This window comes from Oncorhynchus mykiss, chromosome 21 (assembly GCF_057628025.1).
Source record: "Oncorhynchus mykiss isolate SJ-2025 chromosome 21, ASM5762802v1, whole genome shotgun sequence".
Classification (NCBI taxonomy): domain Eukaryota; kingdom Metazoa; phylum Chordata; class Actinopteri; order Salmoniformes; family Salmonidae; genus Oncorhynchus; species Oncorhynchus mykiss.
The window spans coordinates 37,423,251-37,442,301 of record NC_143042.1 but is presented as its reverse complement, the minus strand read 5'-3'; the positions used below and the strand labels follow the sequence as shown (position 1 = coordinate 37,442,301).

The window sequence follows — 19,051 nt, the reverse complement described above, 5'->3', positions numbered from 1 at the left end:
TTCTAAATTAAATGACATTCCTCAACATACTCATCAATCTTCTTCGGTAAATTTAATGGCTTTTCCTCCCGACTCACCTTCACTCTTCTCCTAACGGTGCAAGTTGCAAGTGACCAAACAGCTCTCCACCATTGACACCCAGGTATTTAAATGTACTTTGTCGTCATGGCGCCCTGGGGCTCTTCTGGAGAGACTGATGTGACATGTCTTTGATACATTCCCAGAAGACAGAGGACAATGGCTTATAGACCACCTCCTCATCTAAAAACTTACCACTTCTTTACTTTTCCTAACATTGCACTTTCCCTTCTTCGACCCACACCTCACACACACACACCTCACACACACACACACACCTCACACACACACACACACACACACACACACACACACAAAGAGTCCAAATAAAAGTGCAAATTGTTTAATCTCTGTGGATTCGTTCATCTCTTTGCCTATGTACAGTGAAATAGACCCTATTTTAAAAAAATCACTCTACAATCTTATTATTAGATTGCAATCGTCCAACCACTCCATGTATAATTGAATACATTCAGTACAACCAGGTAAACAGAACAATAAGAAAATAAAATTGAAAGTACATTTCTGGAGGACAAAAGCGAGAAATAAACAAAAGAATATGCTATACAAATGGCACACTGAAACGCCGCTTCATGCGCTATTTGTTCATCGTGTCAAAGTGTGGTAGAGTGGGTTGGATTCACAAAGGGGTGAGACTTCAAGTCAAGTTTGTTGTGCCTGTTGCCCCTGGGGGGCCTCGTCGTTCTGCGTGCACTGCACAAGTCTAACCCAACCTCAGGCACTGAGAGAGATTGTCTTGTGAGTCTAGACACAATATGTACTAGAGAATTACATTATAAACATTCATACATCACATTTAAGTGCATACATTACACACACAAGTTATGCCATACATGCACTAACCAGGAGGGTCCCCAAAATTATTGCCAGTTTGCAGAACTGCATGGAATTTATCAATTATAAAAAGCAATATAAAACAGTCTGTCTGTGAGAAGGTAGGTGTGCCTTTTTGTGTAGATACACACACACTACATGACCAAAAGTATGTGGACACCTGATCGTCGAATATCTCATTCTATTAATTATGGGCATTAACATGGAGTTGGTCCCCCCCTTTGCTGCTATAACAGCCTCCACTCTTCTGGGACGGCTTTCCACTAGATGCGGGGACTTGCTTCCATTCAGCCACGAGAGCATTAGTGAGGTCGGGCACGGATGTTAGGCGATTAGGACTGGCTCGCAGTCTGCATTCCAATTCATTTCAAAGGTGTTCGATGGGGTTGAGGTCAGGACTGTGCAGGCCAGTCAAGTTCTTCCACACCGATCGAGACAAACAATTTCAGTACGGACCTCCCTTTGTGCACGGGGGCAGTGTCATGCTGAAACTGGAAAGGGCCTTACCCAAACTGTTGCCACAAAGTTGGGAGAACAGAATTGTCATTGAATGCTGTAGTGTTAAGATTTACCTTCACTGGAACTAAAGAGCCTGAACCATGAAAAGCTGTCCCAGATCATTATTCCTCCTCCACCAAACTTTACAGTTGACACTATGCATTGGGGCAGGCAGCGTTCTCCTGGCATCTGCCGTCGTACTGCCTGATGGTGAAGCGTGATTCATCACTCCAGAGAACGCGTTTCCACTGCTCCAGAGTCCAATGGTGGCGAGCTTTACACCAGTCCAGCCAACTTTTGGCTGCTCTGCCATGGAAACCCATTTCATGAAGCTCCCGAAGAATAGTTATTGTGCTGACTGACGTTGCTTCCAGAGGCAGTTTGGAACTCGGTAGTGAGTGTTGCAATCGATTATCACGCGCTACGCGCTTCAGCACTCGGTCTGGCCTACCACTTCACAGCTGAAGCTCCTAGACGTTTCCACTTCACATTAACAGCACTTACAGTTGACTGGTGCAGCTCCAGCAGGGCAGACATTTGAAGAACTGACTTGTTGGAAAGGTGGCATCCTATGACGGTGCCACGTTGAAAGTCACTGAGCTCTTCAGTAGGACCATTCTACTGGAGACTGCATGGCTGTGTGCTCGATTTTATACACCGGTAAGCAACGGGTGTGGCTGAAATAGCAGAGCCCACTAATTTGAAGGGGTGTCCACATACTTTTGTATATATAGCGTATTTGTGACAGTATGCATGCAGTACGTGTGTGTAATCATTCAAATTCATCATATGCAGGAAGCTTCTAAACAAGGCACTTAAACGGGGGGGGGGGTATAACTTATAATATTAGAATATCTTCCATACCCTTACACTGCCGCCCTACACTCACCCTCATAAATACTAAAACACACATACGAGTCTCATAAAGACAAGCTCTTTCATGTGTTAAAAACAAAATCACTCATTTGACAGTAGCTGATATATTAGAGCATGAGGGAGGAAGATTCTCTGTGCAAAGTTCACCACTTTCAGACTACACACATTCATGACTACACGCACGCAGAGGCAGGCACACGTATACACTTTCTCAAGGAGGTCCCACACTCAATAACATAAAAGCATTGAATACTAGATTTCTACAGTCAGTAGAATGTAATTCAAAAGGCACTACATCAGCACAGAGACGGGGAGAGCCTTGCAGTGCTCCTGTGCGCGAGCACTGTGCACAACATTTAGGGAGGGGGATAGCGGTGGGGTTTGGATAAGGTCAGGGATCAAGGGTTAGCAGGGGGACGTCATCCTCCGAGGTCATGTCCTCCGAGAGGGGGATAAGCAGCACCTCATCCTCCGAAGAGGAGAAAGAGGGGGATGCGGAGAGGGGCAGGGAGTTGGTGGGGGAGGAGGAGGAGAACGGCGAGGCGCGGAAGCGAGAGATACCGCGCGCCAGAGAGTGGAAGAGCAAGGCCAGGGAGGGGCTACTGGGGGTGGGAGGGGCAGCCACAGGGAAGCTCTGGGGGGTGGCTGGGATAGAGACGAGGGGTGGAGGAAGGGAGGTGGGAGGCGGCGGTGGTGGGTGCTGCACCGTCTGAGGGAGCAAGCCTAGTTTCTGTGGCAACGGCAGATTGACGGCTTCCACAGCCAATGAGGAAGTTGCGGGAGTTGATTGACTGGGCTCTGCACCAGTAGAGGTGGGATCTGTCTGCTGGGGGGCGGAACTGGAAGGCTGGGAGGGCCTGGAGGCGGTTCTAGGGATTAAGCCCCACCTCCGCATGCGACGGACAGCCCGGCGGACGAATCGGGGCCGGCGACGGCGACGTGGAGAGTTGGCGGTGTCCTGTCTGAGGAGCTGGAGGATACCTCTCAGAGTAAGAGAGGAAGACTGATGGGGGGAGAGAGAGAAAGAGAAACACAGAGACAGAGAGGCAGACACAGAACAAGAAAAATATTAAAACCTTGAGATTTCATTTGTTGAACTTGAAAATGTGCTATAAGAAATAAGCTTATTTCTTAACATTATCATTTAAGTTTATGATTTGCGTAAGATCACCATTAAAAGAAGCTACAACACAATGAAACACAGAGAGCACATTGTTTTAGTTAGTCCTCTTGACCTCCTTCAGCTGTCTGCAGCAGCTAATCAGACAGCTCTAGGATCAGATCCCCCCCCCTGTCCGTATAATATTACTCATTACGATCTAAAAAGCTAAACCGATCCTAGATCAGCACTCCTACAGGCCCTGGTGTAACTCAATCTATGAGACCATGCTCCTGCTGCTACTTTCATAATGCAGGCTGAGGATATTGAGTCAACCAGTGAAGCTGAAGCCTCAGTGCCTCTGGTAGGTCAGATAAGGCTACTCATGAGGAGTCAGAGGACCGACAGTCCTACTGAGGAGATTTCAAATAAACTAAGTTAGTGATGGATTCCCCTTGTAAAGGAAGGAAACCAAAAAAAGGAAATCTCAAGTAATCTGTTATTTGAGGCCTTCAATTAATTGTGCTCCAATCAGAGCACAGTGGAACAAAGTTGTTGTTAGTTCCTGATCTAAGGTCACTTAGGGTTAGGATTGGGGGACTGCTAGCTGATCCTAGACCTGTTACTAGGCTCTCACCTCGTTGGGGTTCTCTGTGGGGAAGTCCTCCACTGGAGGGATGATGCCCTGGGCAATCAGCTGACCGTAGGAGGGAGGAGCCTGCTGCTGGATCAGCGCCGCCTCTTGGCGGCTGATTGGAGCAAACATACTGCAGGAGGAAGACAGACAGAAACATATGGGTGTCTGGTCCAATAAGACAATTTGGACACAGATCAAGGGAGGCATTTGTGGGTGATGAAGCATCAACATGTAGTAAACCTGACGTGTGAGGTGCATGAGGGATACCTGTATTCTCGGGTGCGCAGTGAGTAAAGCTTGCAGGTGCAGCCCATAGCAATGACGAGCAACAGCCCACAAACCAAGCTGCCAACGGTTGCCGCGGTGATGACCTTCCGAGGCAGGGTCACGGAACAGTTCAGCTCGTCTGTCCCGTCCTTGCAGTCCACCTGGCCGTCACAGCGCCAGCTCTCAAACACACACCTGGGGAAGAGACAAACGGTCAAGATGGCATATACACTTACACACATCAAAAACACACCACGCACCCTCACAGACCATCCTCTACCTGTCACTGTCGCAGTGGAAGGTCCCAGGTTGACATATAGAACAGTCTCTCTCATCGCTCCCATCAGAACAGTACAGCTGGTAGTTACACCTCTCCTTGGCAGGGAAACACACCGGACGCCCTAGGAAGCTATGCCCCGCCAGCAGTGCCCTCTGCCCAGACACTCCACAGGCAAACTGGTCCCGGGGACATCCCCTGCACCCTGCTTCGTCATGTCCCGTCTCGGGACAGTCCCAGTGCCCGTCACACTTCTGTTCCTGGGTGTAGCAGCCCCCCGCGGCACCCCCACATTTACCTTCCCAGGGGGGGCAGTAGCCCCCGACACGGTAGGTGGCGTTGAAGCCTAGCCCCTCAGAGCCGGGGAGCGTACGATAGGTCAGGGAGAGGAGGCCGGTCCTGGACTCGACCTGGATGGTCTTGTAATTGGACGCATTAGTGATCTGTCACAGAGGGAAAGGGAGGGAGAGGGTGAAGTGATTAGATTGAGTAAATTAACTTGGTTTTATTAACTTTCCCAGTGATTTCAGAGGTAGAAAAGTTGGCTTTAACCACAGATCTAGGATCAGACCACCCTACTCTCTGATTTTTTAAAATAAATATCTGACTTCGTTTCAGTTTATTAGGGGCAAACCAAACTCCATTACACACACCCCCGCCCCCCCACACTCACAGTTTTGAGGAGTTCCCCGGTGCCCTGCTGTCTGTCAGTGATGGTGACCGTGTCTCCAGGCCCCAGCTCCAGCAGCCGCAGGTCCAGCTTCAGAGGCCTAGAGTCCTGGGGGTCCAGGGTCCACACACAGAACAGAGGGGGGCCCCTGATGGAAGGAGGGGCGAACGTCCCATAGAAGGTCTGGAGGAGGCCCCCGCAGGTGACGTCCTTGGGAGGTATGGTCACGGTGCAGTTCAGCTCGTCTGTCCCGTCCTTGCAGTCCAGCTGGCCGTCACAGCGCCAGCTCTCAAAAACACACCTGGGGCAGAGCCATAAACAGTTCAGGTGGCGTATACACACACATCGAAACACACCAAACGCATGTCACATCGAAACTACACTAACACACGTATCAAAGCTCACTAACAAACATTAAATGCGTGCATACACACACTTTTTTGAGGGATCAAAAGGGGGCTTAGATTGTGGGCATGGTAGGGGGTGTGACAATGGACCAACGTCCTGCAATTCTACACATTTATCCATGGAGTTGAGAGAAATTTGCCATGGTCAACGCGGTGTTATTTTTGCTCAAACCAAATAAAATCAACACTGCTAAATTCTTGCTTTTAGAATTTTCAATTTCTCTTTCACTGTCTATATTTTATTTTGATGTTTGTTAGTTCTCAAAGATAATCTATTTTGTGTGTGTGTGTGTGTGTGTGTGTGTGTGTATGTATATATATATATATATATATATATATATATATATATATATATATATATATATATATATATATATATATATATATATATATATATATATATATATATATATATATATATATATATATATATGTATATATATATATATATATATATATATATACACACATATACACACATATACACACACACACACACACACAAAAGTATTTAGTCAGCCACCAATTGTGCAAGTTCTCCCACTTAAAAAGATGAGGGGCCTGTAATTTTCATCATAGGTACATTTCAACTATGACAGACAAAATTAGAAGAAAAAAAATCCAGAGAATCACATTGTATGATTTTTAATTTATTTATTTGCAAATTATGGTGGAAAATAAGTATTTGGTCAATAACAAAAGTTTATCTCAATACTTTGTTATATACCCTTTGTTGGCAATGACAGAGGTCAAACGTTTTCTGTAAGTCTTCACAAGATTTTCACACACGGTTGCTGGTATTTTGGCCCATTCCTCCATGCAGTTCTCCTCTAGAGCAGTGATGTTTTGGGGCTGTTGCTGGGCAACACGGACTTTCAACTCCCTCCAAAGATTTTCTATGGGGTGGAGATCTGGAGACTGGCTAGGCCACTCCAGGACCTTGAAATGCTTCTTACGAAGCCACTCCTTCGTTGCCCGGGCGGTGTGTTTGGGATCATTGTCGTGCTGAAAGACCCAGCCACGTTTCATCTTCAATGCCCTTGCTGATGGAAGGAGGTTTTCACTCAAAATCTCACGATACATGGCCCCATTCATTCTTTCCTTTACACAGATCAGTCGTCCTGGTCCCTTTGCAGAAAAACAGCCCCAAAGCATGATGTTTCCACCCCACAGAGAACCCCAACGAGGTGAGAGCAGTAGGTATGGTGTTCTTTGGATGCAACTCAGCATTCTTTGTCCTCCAAACACGACGAGTTGAGTTTTTACCAAAAAGTTATATTTTGGTTTCATCTGACCATATGACATTCTCCCAATCTTCTTCTGGATCATCCAAATGCTCTCTAGCAAACTTCAGATGGGCCTGGACATGTACTGGCTTAAGCAGGGGGACACGTCTGGCACTGCAGGATTTGAGTCCCTGGCGGCGTAGTGTGTTACTGATGGTAGGCTTTGTTACTTTGGTCCCAGCTCTCTGCAGGTCATTCACTAGGTCCCCCCGTGTGGTTCTGGGATTTTTGCTCACCGTTCTTGTGATCATTTTGACCCCACGGGGTGAGATCTTGCGTGGAGCACCAGATCGAGGGAGATTATCAGTGGTCTTGTATGTCTTCCATTTCCTAATAATTGCTCCCACAGTTGATTTCTTCAAACCAAGCTGCTTACCTATTGCAGATTCAGTCTTCCCAGCCTGGTGCAGGTCTACAATTTTGTTTCTGGTGTTCTTTGACAGCTCTTTGGTCTTGGCCATAGTGGAGTTTGGAGTGTGACTGTTTGAGGTTGTGGACAGGTGTCTTTTATACTGATAACAAGTTCAAACAGGTGCCATTAATACAGGTATTTATGCTGTATCCAGTATTTATGCTGCAGTAGTTTATGTGTCAGGGGCTAGGGTCAGTTTGTTATATCTGGAGTACTTCTCCTGTCCTATCCGGTGTCCTGTGTGAATTTAAGTATGCTCTCTCTAATTCTCTCTTTCTTTCGGAGGACTTGAGCCCTAGGACCATGCCTCAGGACTACCTGACATGATGACTCCTTGCTGTCCCCAGTCCACCTGGCCATGCTGCTGCTCCAGTTTCAACTGTTCTGCCTGTGATTATTATTATTTGACCATGCTGATCATTTATGAACATTTGAACATCTTGGCCATGTTCTGTTATAATCTCCACCCGGCACAGCCAGAAGAGGACTGGCCACCCCACATAGCCTGGTTCCTCTCTAGGTTTCGGCCTTTCTAGGGAGTTTTTCCTAGCCACCGTGCTTCTACACCTGCATTGCTTGCTGTTTGGGGTTTTAGGCTGGGTTTCTGTACAGCACTTTGAGATATCAGCTGATGTATGAAGGGCTATATAAATCAATTTGATTTGATTTGAGGTAATGAGTGGAGGACAGAGGAGCCTCTTAAAGAAGAAGTTACAGGTCTGTGAGAGCCAGAAATCTTGCTTGTTTGTAGGTGACCAAATACTTACTTTCGACCATAATTTGCAAATAAATTCATAAAAAATCCTACAAAGTGATTTTCTGGATTTCTTTTCTCATTTTGTCTGTCATAGTTGAAGTGTACCTATGATGAAAATTACAGGCCTCATCTTTTTAAGTGGGAGAGCTTGCACAATTGGTGGCTGACTAAATACTTTTTTGCCCCACTGTGTGTGTGTGTGTGTGTGTGTGTGTGTGATATATATATATATATATATAAAATCATGTAGTAACCAAAAAAGTGTTTTAACAAATCAAAATCTATTTTATATTGGAGATTCTTCAAAGTAGCCACCCTTTGCCTTGATGACAGCGTTGTACACTCTTTGCATTCTCTCAACCAGCTTCACCTGGAATGCTTTTCCAACAGTCTTGAAGGAGTTCCCACATACGCTGAGCACTAGTTGGCTGCTTTTCCTTCACTCTGCGGTCCAACTCATCCCAAACCATCTGAACTTGGGTGAGGTCGGGTGATTGTGAAGGCCATGTCATCTGACGCTTTGAAGAATCTCAATTATAAGGATTTCATTGGCAGAAAAATGACCCCCCCCCCCCAAACACACACACACACACACTCCTCTACCTGTCACTGTCACAGTGGAAGGTCCCAGGTTTACATATAGAACAGTCTCTCTCATCGCTCCCATCAGAACAGTACAGCTGGTAGTTACACCTCTCCTTGGCAGGGAAACACACCGGACGCCCTAGGAAGCTATGCCCCGCCAGCAGTGCCCTCTGCCCAGCCACTCCACAGGCAAACTGGTCCCGGGGACATCCCCTGCACCCTGCTTCGTCATGTCCCGTCTTGGGACAGTCCCAGTGCCCGTCACACTTCTGTTCCTGGGTGTAGCAGCCCCCCGCGGCACCCCCACATTTACCTTCCCAGGGGGGGCAGTAGCCCCCGACACGGTAGGTGGCGTTGAAGCCTAGCCCCTCAGAGCCGGGGAGCGTACGATAGGTCAGGGAGAGGAGGCCGGTCCGGGACTCGACCTGGATGGCCTTGTAATTGGACGCGCTGGTGATCTGTCACAAAGGGAAAGAGAAGATGGTGAAATGATTAGAATGAGTAAATTAACTTGGGTAATTGAACTGATCAGTCTTGTAACAAACTCTAGAGGTAGAAGTTGGCTTTCACCACAGATCAACAATAAGACTAGCCTACTTCCAATCCGAGAGTAATTAAATAATATCTGACCCCGTATCCGTTTATAAGGGGCCACTTTACCTAATTCTTAAGACACAAACACACCCCCAGGCACACTCACAGTTTTGAGGAGTTCCCCGGTGCCCTGCTGTCTGTCAGTGATGGTGACCGTGTCTCCAGGCCCCAGCTCCAGCAGCCGCAGGTCCAGCTTCAGAGGCCTAGACTCCTGTGGGTCCAGGGTCCACACACAGAACAGAGAGGGGCCCCTGATGGAAGGAGGGGTGAACGTCCCATAGAAGGCCTGGAGGAGGCCCCCACAGGGCCACTCAACGGGGGCCCGGGTCACACTGGGGTGGGCTCTGTGAGCCTGGAACTGCCAGAAGTCATATATAGGATTGGTTGGCTCCTTTTCCTTGGTGTGGTCCTCATTCTCGTCTACTTGCTTCTCTGTCTCCTCCTCCTCTTTCTCCAGCTCGCCCGGTGCCTTCCCTACTGTTTCCCAATCCCTCCCTCTGCTGTTACTCCCCCTGTTCTTCTCTCTTACGGTCTCCCGCGCCCTGTAGGACTCTGGTGTGGCGGTGGCCACCACTGTTTTGCCATGCTCAAGATCCAGATTCAGGATCTTCATCTCTCCATCACAGTCTTGCTCGTCTACGCCCAGGCCCACCCCTTCACCCAGGCACTCCACCCGGCCGTTACAACGCCACGACAGGGGCAGGCAGCGCCCGCCCAAACACTCAAAGTCCACACCCGTACAGTCCCCGGAGTCTAGAGAGAGAGGAGTGGCAGGGAAAGGGGGAGAGAGGGAGAAGAGCTGATATTTATATTAGCTATATTACATTTCCTGGTACTCAAAGAGAGTTATAACGAGTCAACTAGGTGATGATTAACAAGTGATACAGCCTAACATCACGGCACCATACCTCTGACATAGCCCAGGCGGAACGCAGACACAGGGAATAAGTGTGGCAGGAAGTGGTGCGTCACTGTAATGTTTCCCCCCATCAACTCCATGGGTTTCGGCAGGTCGGAACCACAGAGGGTAATGGGCTTGCCAGTCGATGACGTCACCGAGACCCATTCCTTCTTACACCGTGTGGAAAACTGGGAGAAACTGAAAGATCGACGGGAAAAAAATAGATAAAGAAGTAAGCAAACAATCAAAAACTACATTATTTGGCAATGAAGCCATTTTCCTTTACACAATGTGACATTTCTAAAGTCCAGTCCGGTCACAACCCCTACACCGTACACCCTGGGCACTTCATGTAGATCTGAAAGTATTGGATAAGTATATTTAAAGAACATGGTAGTAGCTCCACCACTGACAGGCTGTACAAACTCTTCCTCCAATTGCTTACGCCTACCTAAATCCTTCAGGTGTACACTAGGGCCAAGAGGGTTAAAGACTAGAAGTTGTTTTGGGGACACACGTTGATGCACCCTGACCCACCAAATAAGCCCCTAAGACAGCGGTAAGACAGCGAGCGGGGAGATTTTACCTGAGAATAACAGGCTCTCCTACATGTGCCTTGATAATCCAACTACAGTAGAAGGGCCGAGGGCGGTAGGACGAGCTGCGGTGCACAAAGCTTCTGATCTCTCCTCTCGCAGCCTCCAGGACTTGGGGAGATCGTCCACAATGAGCTGGGAGAGAGAAGAACCCTACAGTATATTAGACTGGGAGGGGCAGCCTGAGAACACATTTGTTTTCCAGTTTCAAAACATTTTGCTACGGTATTCCTGGTCTGATTAAATCAAGCCGTAATACACTATTAATTGATATATACCGCCTGAAACATTGGAGTGCAAAATCATGTAAAGGAACCGGAGGTGCCACCACTGATTGTCAATTACAGTTGAGACTCCCACGCCTACCCATGTTGATCACATAACTATGAGTATTGTGTAAAACTGGTGAGAGGCAGATGGGTCCCTTTGATAACATGAATAGAGACATTAGCAAGAGAGAGGGAGGGGGGGGGTTAGCGCTCTTACCAGTACTGGAGACCAGCTCCAGGCTGCTGTAGGCTGTGAATCAACAGGCAAAAGCAGAGTTACAGAGGTCTGAATCGGGCATTACTAAAGATCTGACAAGTATTTGCACACGGTACATTTCACACTAGATACTGCTTACAAAATACAATGTTTACAATAGTTGTTGGCCTAACGCATGGCTCGCCACCCCTGTTCCTGGAGAGCTACACTCCTGTAGGTTTTTGTTTCAACCCCAGTTGTGAACTAACCTGATTCAGCGTATCAACCAGCTAATTATTAGAATCAGGGGTGCTAGATCAGGGTTGGAGCGAAAACTTACAGCGCGGTAGCTCCCCAGGAACAGGGTTGGAGAGCCCTGGCCTTAAGTATTGTTCTTAACCACCTGACATATGGACCGACAGACAAAACAGGCAGATAGATGGGTCACATTCAAAGTAAAACCCACCAGTTACAAACAAAATGTTGATGACACAAAGGTTGAAAGAGACAGTCATTCTGATGATGGTGCTCCTCTAAAATGATGATGGTCCTCTGAAATGATGGTGCTCCTCTGAAATGCAGGTGCTCATGAAAGAGCAAAAATGGTGAAAAGAAAGCAAACTAGAATGGAATAACATCTAGCCAGATCCCCCTCAGTCCGCCTTGCTGAGTGGCCCCATCATCGCTAATGTCTCGTTCAGGAAGACTTCACCTGAGAAAATAAAAAGATCAACCCTAGTCAGCAGAAATAGCTATTTTGACTAGCCTGGTCCCAGATCGGTTTGTGCTGTCTTGCTAAGTCCTATTGCCATTGACACACCAAAAAAATAGCAAGACAGCACAAACATATCTGGGACCAGGGTATATTTTTAGAGGAACAGGAGGAAATGACAGAAACATAGCTACAGAACTTGCTTAAGCCTTTACTTATGACAGCCAGACATCTGAAGTTGTTCGCTTAAAGCATGTGTTGTGTTCAATGTGATGGTTTTCTGTTTTTATCAAGAACCCAATGTTTACATCAGTGAAGGCTCCTCAGAGGAGCAAGGGCAGGAACATCCTCAAAGAATTCCAGAAAAATAAAAACGTTAAACTTTTTAGATAAAACTATACTAAATACAGTATATTCATATGTCACCAAATAATTGATTAAAACACCCTGTTTTGCAATGAAGGTCTACAGTAGACTCAGCAGCACTCTGTAGGGTAGCGCCGTGGTATTGCTGGAGGACAGCTAGCGTCTGTCCACTGGGTACATGGACTTCAATACAAAACCTAGGAGGCTCATGGTTCTTACCCCTTCCATATACTTAAACAGTAATTATGACCAACGTATGGAGGACATCCTCCAACCTATCAGAGCTCTTGCAGCAAGAACTAACAGGTTGTCCACCCAAACAAAGGATCAGAGAACGACTAGTACTGAAAGCATTAGCTACAACTAGCTAGCACTGCAATGCATAAAATGTGGTGAGTAGTTGACTCAAAGAGAGAAGACAATACTTGAACAAATTATTTTTTTTCCAAAATTAAGGAGAAGCAAGAGAGAGGGAGCTAGCTGGAAGTCGGAAGTTTACATAGACTTAGGTTGGAGTCATTAAAACTTGTTTTTCAACCACTCCACACATTTCTTGTTAACAAACAATAGCTTTGGCAAGTCTGTTAGGACATCTACAATTAAACAATTGTTTACAGACAGAATATTTCACTAATAATTCACTGTACCACAAGTCCAGTGGGTCAGAAGTAAACATACACTAAGTTGACTCTGCCTTTAAACAGCTTGGAAAATTCCAGAAAATTATGTCATGGCCTTAGAAGCTTCTGATAGGCTAATTGACATCATTAGAGTCAATTGGAGGTCTACCTGTGGACGTATTTCAAGGCCTACCTTCAAACTCTGTGCCTCTTTGCTTGACGTCATGAGAAAATCAAAAGAAATCAGCCAAGACCTCAGAAAAATAATTGTAGACCTCCACACGTCTGTTTCATCCTTGGGAGCAATTTCCAAACGCCTGAAGGTACCATGTTCATCTGAACAAACAATAGTACCGAAATATAAACACCATGGGACCACGCAGCCGTCATACCACTCAGGAAAGAGACGGGTTCTGTCTCCTAGAGATTAACCTACTTTGTTGTGAAAAGTGCAAATCAATCCCAGAACAACAGCAAAGGACCTTGTGAAGATGCCGGAGAAAACAGATAAAAAAGTATCCATATCCACAGTAAAACGAGTCCTATATCGAAATAACCTGAAAGGCCGCTCAGCAAGGAAGAAGCCACTGCTCCAAAACCGACATAAAAAAGCCAGACTATGGTTGCAACTGCACATGGGGACAAAGAACGTACTATTTGGAGAAATGTCCTCTGGTCTGATGAAACTAAAAAAGAACTGCTTGGTCATAATGACCATCGTTATGTTTGGAGGAAAAAGAGGGTCGCTTGCAAGCTGAAGAACACCATCCCAACCGTGAAGCACGGGGGTGACCGCATCATTTTGTGGGGGTGCTTTTCTGCAGGAGGGACTGGTGCACTTCACAAAATAGATGACATCATGAAGTAGAAAAATTATGTGGATACATTGAAGCAACGTCTCAAGACATCAGTCAGGAAGTTAAAGCTTGGTTGCAAATGGGTCTTCCAAATGGACAATGACCCCAAGCATACTTCCAAAGTTGTGGCAAAATGGCATAAGGACAACAAAGTCAAGGTATTGGAGTGGCCATCACAAAGCCTTGACCTCAATCCTATAGAAAAAATGTGGTCAGAACTGAAAAAGCGTGTGCAAGCAAGGAGGCCTACAAACCTGACTCAGTTACACCAGCTTTGTCAGGAGGAATGGGCCAACATTCACCCAACGTATTGTGGGAAGCTTGTGGAAGGCTACCCAAAACATTTGACCCAAGTTAAACAATTTAAAGGCAATGCTACCAAATACTAATTGAGTGTAAGTAAACTTCTGACCCACTGGGAATTTGATGAAAGAAATAAAAGCTGAAATAAATCACTCTACTATTATTCTGACATTTCACATTCTTAAAATAAAAAGCGGTGATCCTAACTGACCTAAGAGTGGGGATTTTTACTGGGATTAAATGTCATAAATTGTGAAAAACTGAGTTTAAATGTATTTGGCTAAGGTGTATGCAAACTTCAGACTTCAACTGTATATTTCGTAGTATACATTTTTTTACTTTCACTTTGTTAGCTTTGAATGCAGCTAGCTAGTTTAGCCTACTCAAACACCTGGCTTAAACAGAGAGGGATGCTATGTTAGCTAGCTGGCTATCTAACGCCGGAACTCTTCCAAGGCAAGGCAAGCCTTAATTTGTATTATTTTTGTTTTCACTGGGACCCACCGGTGTAACTGCTAAACTGCTTGCTGCTCACTGTACTGCTTGATTGTAACGGGTTTACTAACGCATTAGTTCTAGTAGCTATGTTGACTATGACAGGACAATTATGTAGGCTGTGTGTAGCGGTTAGCGGTCATGACATAGCTCGGATAGTTTTTTTTGCCTTGTCACAGACAGCTGATGTGTTGTGCACTGAAGTCCACAAGCGAAGTGAAACGGTGAGAGGAGAGCGCATAGATATATGCGAGAAGGAATTATATATACACAACGAGTTGTTTATAAGTGGCTGCTATGAAAGTGAACTGTGTTTGCATGTGATCAGGGGTGTATTCATTGCGCCGATTCTGTTAAAATATTTCTTAAAATGGAACGGTGATAAACATACCTGAATTTGTCCAATAGAAACTAATTTCCAACTGTTGGACTAATGATTTCACCCTAGATCAGTGGTACAAAAACTTTGTATAGTCCCATACCCCTTCAATCATTCAACCTCCAGCTGCATACCCCCTCTAGCACCAGGGTCAGGTCACTTAAATGTTGTATTTTTGCCACACACACTATACGATGTGTTAACGAACTGTAAGAATTAATGTGAGTTTTTGTCACAACCCGGCTTGTGGGAAGTGACAAAGAGCTCTCATAGGACCAGGGCACAAATAATATTACATTAATAATCGATCATTTTGCTCTTTATTTTGCCATCTTACATATAAAACCTTATTTGTTCATCAACAATTGTGAATAAATCACCACAGATTAATGAGAAGGGTGTGCTTGAAAGGATGCACATAACTCTGCAATTTTGATGAGGCTCTCTTGTTCAGATTTCGGTAAGCGGGCTGGAGGCAGGGCACGAAAAGGATAACGAATCCAGTTGTGTGTCTCATCTGTTCTGGGAAAGTACCTGCGTAATTGAGCACCCAGCTCACTCATCTGCTTCACTATACCACATTTGACAATGTACGTAAGCGTAAGTTCATTTGCACACAAAACAAAACATACAATGATGGAAAGACGTGTTGCGGAGAGTCCCTGAAATCCTAGATTCAGATCATTCAGGCGAGAAAAAAACATCAACCAGATAGGCCAGTCATGTGAGAAACTCATCATCTTGCAAGCGGTCAGACAAGTGAAAATTATGGTCAGTAAAGAAAACTTTAAGCTTGTCTCTCAATTTTAAAAAACGTGTCAATAATTTGCCCCTTGATAACCAGTGTTGTAAAAGCGTTACATGGTCGCTGCCCATATCATTGCATAATGCAGAAAATACACGAGAGTTCAGGGGCCTTGCTTTAACAAAGTTAACCATTTTCACTGTAGTTTCCAAAACGTCTTTCAAGCAGTCAGGCATTCCCTTGGCAGCCAGAGCCTCTCGGTGGATGCTGCAGTGTACCCAAATGGCGTCGGGAGCAACTGCTTGCACGCGCGTTGTCTCCCTGACGTGGCTTTTGCGCCATCAGTACAGATACCAGCACATCTTGACCACCAAAGTCCATTTGATGTCACAAAGCAGTCCAGTACTTTAAAAATATCCTCTCATGTTGTCCTGGTTTCCAGTGGATTGCAGAAGAGGATGTCTTCCTTAATTGATCCCCCAAAAAAAACATAACGGACATATTCCAGGAGCTGTGCCAGGCCCGCCACATCTGTTGACTCATCCAGCTTTAACGCATATAATTCACTGGCTTGTATGCGAAGCAGTAACAGTTTCAAAACATCTCCTGCCATGTCACTGATGCGTCATGAAACAGTGTTGTTTGATGGAGAAATTGTTTTAATAGTTTTTTGGGCCTTTTCCCCCAGCATTGTCTCAGCCATATCAGAAGAATTAAGTCCTCCACAATAGTATGGGGCTTGCCTGTCCTAGCCACTAGGTAGCTCAACATATAAGACGCTTCTAGCCCCTTCTTATAAATGTATCTGCTTTTATACCTGTCTTACTAATCGAAAGTCATCTTTATTCTCGCTCAAAAAACACCTGTGGCTTATTTTTCAAATAGGCATGTTTCATTTCTAAATGTCTGTGCAAGAGTGAAGGTTTCATTGAGTTGTGAGATAGTACTTTTGTACATATAATGTTGCTGAGGAAAGGCACTACTCCCATATAAGTGAGCCCCAAATCAATGTAGTTCTCATCATATTTGCACCTCTTACTTTACATTTCTTTAACCATTTATCAATTTTCGAGCAAACGGAATGAGCAGCAGCTACCTTTGTCTACATACGGACCATTAGTGGAATTCCCGCGAGAGAGTAAAGGTTAATGTGATTGGATGTTAATTATTTGACTAGGCTACCTGTATTAGGGCTCCCGAGTGGCGCAGCAGTCTAAGGCACTGCATCTGCATTCGAAATCAGGCTGAATAACATCCGGCCGTGATTGGGAGTCCCATGGGACGGCGCACAATTCGCCCAGCGTCGTCCGGGTTTGGCCGTCATTGTAAATAAGAAACTGTTCGTAACTGACTTACCTAGTTAAATAAAGGTTAAATAAAAACATATTTAAAAAACATCACCCAAATGTATAGCCCCGTTGGAAAATCTAAATGGACTGTTTGAAAATGCGAATCATATTTTTATTTGGCGTACCGCTGTTTGGATATAGCCGCCCTAGATCATCTAGATACAGGCAAGATTGTGTAAATCGATATTTAATGTGTCATGGTCTGTCACCTTGATTACTCAATTATCTCGACCTGTGCACCTACGTTGTAAACTTTCATTCATATGCTAGGTTGTAGCAACCTCATGACGGGTAACGGTACATTTTGAGTATCATGTGACTTAGTATCCTTAACCTATCGATGTTTCATTGAGCTGGGTGAATGTAATATGAATGACAGTCACCCAATATTCTGTAATATAAATAAATAACGTCATGTTCATCTTAAACGACACCGATCGTGACTCTTGAATATTATACACAGACATGTCCTGCCTTGCCAGTAATGTTGGCTAACTAAATGACGCATCTAGCTAACCTTGTGCTGTATGATTTACCAGCAAGCTAATCCTAAACACAAAAATGCTTGTGATTTTTAATATCGCGTTTTTTCTGTGTCATTTTAATTCTAGATTATGTGAAATTATGTACATAGCTTCTAGACCTTCTGAATGCCTGCCCCCGCAAACTTCCTTGAAGAGGAAGGGATTCATCACGCCAATTCTGTTGCAAAACGTTTTGTACAGAAACAGTTTACTCTAAAAGGAAACCGTTTTCCAACGAAAACGAACGATTCTATTGGACAAATTCAGTTAGGTCCCTCCCCGTTTCGTTCCGTTTGGTTCTTACATTATAGAACGTGATGAATACACCCCTGCTTCGCTCTCTCGCCTTGTTGTGGCTAATGCTAATGATAGCTCTGACTAAGTTCCCTCTTCCTTTCGTTATGTTTTCCTGAACGTGCCACGCGATAAAAACAAATTAAAAAGCATTCATATATACATACAAACACTCGGATGTACAGATTAATTAAAAAACGGCGATAAATGGTGTATATAAATGCCTGTAACAACGAAGTTAGCAACCTTACCCTTTCTGTCGTCTTTCTTGTTGATAGGCAGAGTTCTGGGCAACTTCCGTATTGTTTACTTGGAACAGGAGAGGGGGTGGTGCTAGAAGCTCAGACTGAGGCTTCGGCTGTCACAACGCCCCAAACAAACTCCAATGTTAAACAGCCAAACCGGTGTACGAATAATTTTCTCAGATTTATCAACAAATGTAACTTGTTCCTCGATTCACGAATTCGTTTCAATGGTGTTCATATCGACAGTTTAGGATACATTTTTGTTATCATGTTTCACCACAAGGTGTCAGAATTGATTAGGCTAGTGAGACGATCCCTCAGATTGGGTATACCACAGTGGAATTGTATTAAAGCAGACGGCCTTGCATCAGAGAATACAATGTAACATTATTTGCATTAGCACGTTTTGTAATCAGCAAGGTAACACACATTTTATGTATTTCGTCAATGGACTGAGACAACGTGGATTGAAATCAAATGACTACTGAATTGTCTGCCTAACTTGTTCTTGTAGTTCTTTTTGATAATTTACACTATCCTGGGGTGTTGTTTTTGATGAATTGTGATAAATTAATGTTCATATTTATACGGACACAGCGTCTACCGCTGTTTTTTACCTCTCTGAGATAGGCTTCACACATCTGTAAGATGTAAATGAAGTAGGTGGAGAACAAACCCCTCTTCACATTATTTAAGATATAATTGAAATATTATTTTGAAATTATCAGTAAATGTAAAAACAAAAAAGCAATACACACCATAAAACCTTTTTGACAAATTGAAAATGTATCTCGATATGTAATACTGTTAAGTTATGTACTCTTGTTTGTATATTTCTATTTTTGTATTTTTTTCCGTTCATAATAAAAAATAAAAATAAATAAACATCTGTAAGATTCCCC

General features: G+C 44.6%; 1 protein-coding gene across 2 annotated transcripts; it reads right to left on the bottom strand.

Annotated features, from left to right (window-relative positions):
• Window positions 1-405: 405 nt before the first annotated feature.
• LOC110500496 (uncharacterized) lies at window positions 406-18,294 on the bottom strand. Of its 2 annotated transcripts, none has more exons than XM_090214572.1 (12): window positions 18,156-18,294; window positions 11,727-11,972; window positions 11,282-11,314; window positions 10,786-10,948; window positions 10,207-10,397; window positions 9,405-10,051; window positions 8,723-9,162; window positions 5,261-5,558; window positions 4,591-5,030; window positions 4,311-4,505; window positions 4,044-4,173; window positions 406-3,310 (listed from the first exon to the last, which is right to left on the bottom strand). In XM_090214572.1, the coding sequence occupies exons 2-12, from the start codon at window positions 11,773-11,775 to the stop codon at window positions 2,699-2,701; spliced, it is 3,198 nt and encodes a 1,065-aa protein (XP_090070698.1). In that variant the 5' UTR covers window positions 11,776-11,972; window positions 18,156-18,294; the 3' UTR covers window positions 406-2,698. The 2 variants fall into 2 exon arrangements, with proteins under 2 accessions (XP_090070698.1, XP_021433566.3); XM_021577891.3 differs by having other exon boundaries at window positions 10,786-10,930.
• Between the last annotated feature and the right edge of the window lie 757 nt (window positions 18,295-19,051).